Source organism: Chrysochloris asiatica, unplaced genomic scaffold (genome assembly GCF_000296735.1).
Source record: "Chrysochloris asiatica unplaced genomic scaffold, ChrAsi1.0 scaffold00339, whole genome shotgun sequence".
NCBI classification, from domain to species: Eukaryota; Metazoa; Chordata; class Mammalia; order Afrosoricida; family Chrysochloridae; genus Chrysochloris; species Chrysochloris asiatica.
Window position 1 is genome coordinate 1,432,850 of NW_006408857.1, and position 6,532 is coordinate 1,439,381.

Here is a 6,532-nt window from a genome sequence, read left to right on the forward strand (position 1 = left end):
GCCTACTGGACGGAGCTTCAAATACCTGTCACCACTCCGCCTCCCCTCTCTCCGTGCTCCAGCCCAGCCACACTGAGCGGGTCCCTGAGCGCTTGTGGTTTCTGCCCATCTTCCCTCCAGCTGGAACCACACCTCGCTTCAGTGTTCAAAGCGCTATCAGGACTCTTGATGTTCCTTGACAAACTTGTACCAGGACACACATGATGTCTTCTAACTTGGAACCCTCTTCCTTGGACTCCTGGTGTGGCGCTGTAGGATAGACACTGGACCACAAGGTCGTTTGAACCTCACCAGCTGCTCCTCAGAAACCCCACACAGGGTCGCTATGAGTCGGAACTGACTCGATGGCACTTAACCACCACCACAATCTTAAACACTTGTGGAATTGTCCACCACCCAGGGAGTCCGTGTGCAGACAGCGCCACCTGTTGGCCCGAACGTGCACTTCAGTACCTAGAAAGAAGCTTTGGCTCTCTGCTCACCCCTAAGGCAGATGGACAAAGGTTTTGAAGTTTTCCAAACTTTCTATCTGGTGTCCCCATCTCACACCAAACTTAACAATAATAAGAGCCTAATGTGTGTTCCAAGCACCCTCCTAAGTACACATTTGTCACAAGCACCCAAATGACGCAGGTACTTATACGACCATTTTATAAATGGGTTAAGAGTGCTAAGTGCCTCATCCTAGATGGTTGTCCATGTGTGCCTTCGAGTTGGCTCTGACCCATAGCGACCCTGTATAGAGTATCTGAGGAGCAGCTGGTGAGTTTGAACCACTTACCTTGAGGTTCTAACTTTGCAGTCCAGCGCTTTAGCCCACAACACCACATCAGGATGCCTATCCCCAGATTATACAAGTAGAAAACTTCTGAGCTGAGGTTCAAACCCAGGCCCCTGCCTCCTGTATACCATCCTCAGTGACCTGGTGGAATTATATCACCTTCCTCCATGGAGGGCTCATCATGCAGGGACCACTATCACAGGGGCAGAAACCCATCTACGGTGAGCCAGATACTGCCGGAAACCTGCCTAGTTCTCTGGGGACAGGAATCAGACATGGCCCCTGCTCTGTCAAGCAGCACATGCGGGAACCAGCTCAGGCCTCCACTTGTACAACCTCCACCAAGTGACCACCTCTGAGGTGCTATTCCCTACCCCAGATGGGAGGTTTACATTGGGTATTGCAGGAGACAGCTGTCCCAAATCAGGGGAGCACTTGATGGTCATAGCTACCACTTGGCCCCTCCCTGATCACTTACCCAGGCAAGAGCCATCAAGCACGGGGCTGAATCTCTTCACACTTCTCCATGCTGCCATTTAGAACCAAGAGGTTGGCTAATTCCTTCCCTCCGCTCATCTACTCTCCACATTCCCTTTAAATCATTCCTTTGTATCATTTATGAAACGCCTGACACCACTCAAAACCAAGTTGTTATTAAATGCCTTCGAGTCGGTTCCAACTCATAATGACCCTGGGTAGGGTTTCCAAGGGTTTAAATCCACTGGTGCAGAAAGCCTGCTGTCTCTTGCAGAGCGGCTGGCGGGCTTGAGCGGCAGACCCACAGACTTTAGGAACACAGACATCTATAGATGACAAAATTAACAGCAGAGATAAAAATGATGAGTTTTGAGAACAATGGCTGTGGCCACCATTCTCAAAATAAACTACAATCCCATGGCTTTTGAAAGGAAATAACTACAAGTCATACAATTGATCTTACATGTTTTAAATATGTATACTGCTAACGTTTATCATTAAAGGAGCTCTGGTAGCATAATGGTTACGAATCGGCCTGCGAACCACAAGGTCAGCAGTTCGAAACTACCAGCTGTTATGCAGGAGAAAGATGAGGCTTTCTGCTCCCGTAAAGATTTACAGCCTCGGAAACCCTGTACAGGGTCGCTATGAGTCGGAACCGATTCCACAGCACATAACCATCAACGTACACCAGACTCCCTCTGCTGGCTGATACGGGGTCTTTCCTCCAGATTGCCAAGCACACCACTTTGTGTAATAGGTGTCAACAGTTTGTTTTAATATACATATTTATACACACACATACACACGCAACTTTAATTCCAGTGTGACCAGCAGCGCGCCTTCAATAAGCGAGAACTCTCCCTCACTCCAGGTTCCTGAGACCCTCAGGAGAACCGAGGCCTGACACAGTGTTCACAGATGACACCCAATGGGGGGCAAGTGGGAAGGGGCAGCGTGCAGCCCAGCGTGCCTGCCTGGCCTTCACACGGGCCCAGAACTCTGCTGTACCCTCTTCATCAGTTCTTCGTCCTGCATGGACAATTCTGTCAGCTTTTTCCCCATCCTCTCGTGGATGTCCAGGTACTTGGAGACACACCGGTCCAGGCAGACAGACTCGCCCTTGGACAACTCGGCTTCCTTGTAGTGGGGAGGCACGCACTTCCGGTGGCAGGCACTGGTCATTCTGTGGGGGAGGGGAGAGCGACACTGTTGGTTCCCAGCATCCCATAGCATCCCAGGAACCCTGACCTATTCCTGCTCTGGCTTCCCTGCTACCTCCCCAATAGAAGATGGGGTAAACCTGCAGATGCAGAACAGAAACCCTGTCTGAGACACCCTGTCTAAAGCACACCAAAAGGGAGTACTAGGGGGAAGTGGTGGGTCAGGAGTGTCAAGGGGCAAACTCCCCTCTCCATGAAGGAGACCCAGGTTTGATTCCTGGCCAATGCATCTCATCGTGCTCTGCCAACACCTGGCTTCGGTGGCGGCCTGAATGTTGTTAAGATACTAAATAGGTTTTGGCTTCTAGACTAAGACAAGCTAGTAAGAAAGGACTGGCAATTCACTTCTGGGGGGAAAAAAAAACAAAACAAAACTGCCACTGAAGGCGCATGGATCTCCCTGGTGTGATTCACAAGCCATCACAGGGCTGGTGCATGTCCAGCCGTGCCTGATCACAGCTAACAGCAGCAATCGTGTACTGGCTCTGTGCCAGGCATCGTGCCAAGTGCTTTATAGGGGTTGATTCTCTTACACAATCTTTACAGTAGGAGTGGTTAAGCACTTGCCTGCTAACCCGAGGTCAGTGGTTCAAACCCACCAGCCACTCCACAGAAGAACAATGTGGCAGCCAAGAAAACCCTACAGGAGTTGTTACAAGTCAGAATGGACTCGACGGCAGCAGACAACAGCAGCGATCCTTACCATAACCTGTAGGATAGGAACTTAACTAGTCCCATTTTACTGATGAAGACATTAAGGTACAGAGAGGCTCAGCACTTTGCTGAGGATCCCAGGGAGCTGGGGTATGAACCCAGGCAGTCTGACTTTAAAAACCATTCAACTGTACAGCCCCTAAAAAGAACCAATCAAGAGAGAGTGTTGTTGTTGTTACTGTTGTTAACTGCCATTGAGTTGGTTCTGACTCCCAATGACCCTGTATAAGGTTTCTAAGGAGCTGCTGGTGAGCTTGAACTGCCAACCCTGTGGTGCAAACTGACCTTGCAGTCCAGCGCATAACCCTGCAGTGCTATGCTAGGAAAGTGTAGGAGATGGCAAAAAGAGCAGATACTTATCGCCATGTTACTAAGTGTTGGGGAGTATGGTGGCTCTGTAGAATCAGCACTGGACTATGATCCATAAGATAGGCGGTTCAAGCCCACCAGAGGGTCTGCAGGTGAAAGATGAAGCTCTCTGTCCCCGCTGTGAGTTGTAACCGACTTGACGGCACTGAACAACATCAACTACGTATTGGGCTTGATGCTGAGAGCTTGCCATACACCCCCATTCATATTTAATGTCTTTCTGAAGTATTATCATCATTTGTTGTTGGTAAGTACCGTGGAGTCGGTTACAACCCATAGCGACCCTGCATAAGGTTTCCGAGGAGCAGCTGATGAGCTTGAACCACCAACCTTGCAGTTCAAACGGCTTTGCAGTCTGGTGCATTAACCCACAGCGCTATACCATAATAATTACTCTTACTATCACTATTTTATATAGGAGGAAACCATTTGCCAGGGTCCAAAATAACTTGCCCATGGCCATACAGCTGGCTGGCCATCAGTGGGGCCAGGATCATTTGCCAAATGGTGTAAGAACTAGTTCTCAAGTCTGACTGGCGTACTGTCTGGGCACCGTGTCTGACTAGTTTGGGCACTGGGGATAGCTAATTGGCCTCTGTTGTTGACATGTTTGCATTCCGTTGTCGATTCTGAATCATAGCGACCCTCTAGGATAGAACTGCACATAGGGTCGCCAAGGCTGTAATCTGGTGTGGCACCATAGGGTAACCACAAGGTTGGAGGTTCAAACTCACCAGCCGCTTCTCAGAAACCCTATACAGGGTCGCTATGGGTCAGAACTGACTCGAATGCACTTAACAACAGCAACATAGCGACCCTGTACAGGGTTTCCTAGGAGCAGCTGGTGAGCTTGAACTGCCAGTCGCTGTAAGTTGTACCAATTCAACGGCACTGAACAACAAACAACAACAATCTCGACAGCAACAGACTGCCAACATCCTTCTCCCCCAGAATGGCCGGGGGGTTCACACCAGGGACCACTGAGTGAGAAGCCGAGGACGAACCATGATGCTACCAGGGCTTCTTAATTAACCTCTAGCGCCTCAGATTCATTACCTTCAAACGGGCCTAATAAAATCAGCCCACGGGATTCTTGTGAATCGTAAAAACCATCAATGCTTCCAGATGCTAGCTTTAGAAGTGGTCATTACTAAATGGGCTGCCACTTGTCGAGAGGAAAGTGCTCAACTGTTTGGGGGGTCTGCACGGGGCAAGAAGTAGTGGGTCTCTCCCTGCTCCGCCTTCCTTTCCAATTCCACCTCCTCCCGCGTCAGCATCAGTCGTCAGTCATGAGGGGCGAGGGGTCCCCTAGACCAAAGAAAGTATTTGCCCCCGGAAAGGACACAGTGCCGTCGAGGCCGGCTCTCCTTACCTGTTGTACATATCAGCCATCATCTCCACCTCCAGCTCAGCTGCCAGCTGCTGAGCCCTCAGTGGATCCATCCTGGCCCCAGCCCCTGGCAAGGGGATCAACTTCCGGCCTCCTCGTCCTGGGGGTTAAGGGTCGCTGTCAGCACCAGCCCTCCCGCGTCTCCGCGCTCCCAGCCCGGGGGTCAGCTAAAGGTCGCGGAGGGGCTCACGGGATATATCAGACGTGGAGGAGCGGCTGTGCCCAGGGAGCCCTACGGCCCCATTTCACAGATGCAGAAACAGAGGCCCGAGGGGGCGCACTGCCTAGCCCAAGGTCACACGCCACGGCATTGACGGGGTCGGGAATCGAACCCTGATGTCCTACGCCCTGTCTCTCGGGGTCAAATCGATCCAGAAAACCGAGAAATCAAGCGGATAACCCTAAAACAGAGTTCTCCCTCCGGGCCCTGAGAACTCAATCATACACAGAACCCAAGCGCTCGGCTGCGGCCCAAGGACTACACCTCAGAAATGGCGCCGCCATCTTCTGGGTCACCAAAGGGTCGGGGGGGGTCACAGGCCACTCACCACGGCCAGGGGTCTGTCGCAATGCCCCCCCGCAGCCCCAACTTTAGGCAAACACTAAAAACTCACCCGGTACCAAGACACGCTAAAGCGGAAGCACGTGGTTCACTTCCGAGAGGGAAGTCCCGCCTCCTCTCGGATCCGGGCTCGCTTCCGGAATGAAGTACCATTCCAGTGGAGTCCGGAAATCTGCTACCATAGAGAGGGAGCGACCGGCTGCGACCCAAGGCGGTTTTGAGTGCTAGAGTGGACTTCAAAGGACCATAGAGGCGTGGGCGGGTGCAGAATTCAAGTTCAAATTGATTGATTCCGTAGGAGGGACCGATGTCCACCTGGCCGGCACCCGGGAGAGAGCCGGCGCCATGAACGCAAGTCAGGCAATTAGAAAGAACACTTCCAAACATTGATTCTCAGGGTGTGCTGCACTTTACAGTCACCTGGGGCGCTTTTTAAATCCCTGTGCCCAGGCCACACTGTATGCCTATTGAATCGGAATCTCTGAAAACAGGACATTGTTGTTGCTAAGTGCCGTCGAATCGATTCCGACCCATAGCGACCCTGAATAGGGTTTCCAAGGAGCAGCTGGTGAGCTTGAACTGCCGACCTTGCAATTCAAACGGCAGGACATAGGCATCAGTAAAACGTAAAATTCCCCAGGTGATTCCTGTGTGCCGCCGAATTTGAGAACCAATGGTCCACAGCCCATTCTGTGATCACTACTGCGTGCAGGTCGCTGAGCTTGCTCTGAAATTGTAAAGACAAGTGAGATGCGGGTCCTTGCAGAAAGACGAGACAGGTTTAGAATGTGTTTTATTCAACTTTTGTTCAACTCCTCGAGCCTTGGAGCCCTAAAGAGCTAAATAGAGGTCGTTTCAGCTGGCTCCAAGGTTAATCAAGTGCGTTTAGGTGAAGGAGAAGAGGACTTTTCAAAACTTAATATATTTCTAAATCAGCACCTGCCCACACATATACACAAACTTCAACTCCTTGATTTTTCAAACGAGTTTTCAGTTAACTAAAAATTGTAAATGCG

General features: G+C 50.9%; 1 protein-coding gene across 1 annotated transcript; it reads right to left on the reverse strand.

Moving 5' to 3' along the window:
* Window positions 1-2,242: 2,242 nt before the first annotated feature.
* On the reverse strand, window positions 2,243-5,007 carry TIMM10 (translocase of inner mitochondrial membrane 10 homolog (yeast)). Its single transcript, XM_006875748.1, has 2 exons — window positions 4,937-5,007; window positions 2,243-2,444 (listed from the first exon to the last, which is right to left on the reverse strand). The coding sequence occupies exons 1-2, from the start codon at window positions 5,005-5,007 to the stop codon at window positions 2,243-2,245; spliced, it is 273 nt and encodes a 90-aa protein (XP_006875810.1).
* Window positions 5,008-6,532: the final 1,525 nt, after the last annotated feature.

Bases quoted from the DNA above. Each gene is read 5' to 3' on its own strand.
- TIMM10 (XM_006875748.1), bottom strand. From the start codon at position 5,007: ATGGATCCACTGAGGGCTCAGCAGCTGGCAGCTGAGCTGGAGGTGGAG. The intron at 2,445-4,936 runs GTAAGGAGAGCC...CCTCCCCCACAG, and splicing joins ATGGCTGATATGTACAACAG to AATGACCAGTGCCTGCCACC.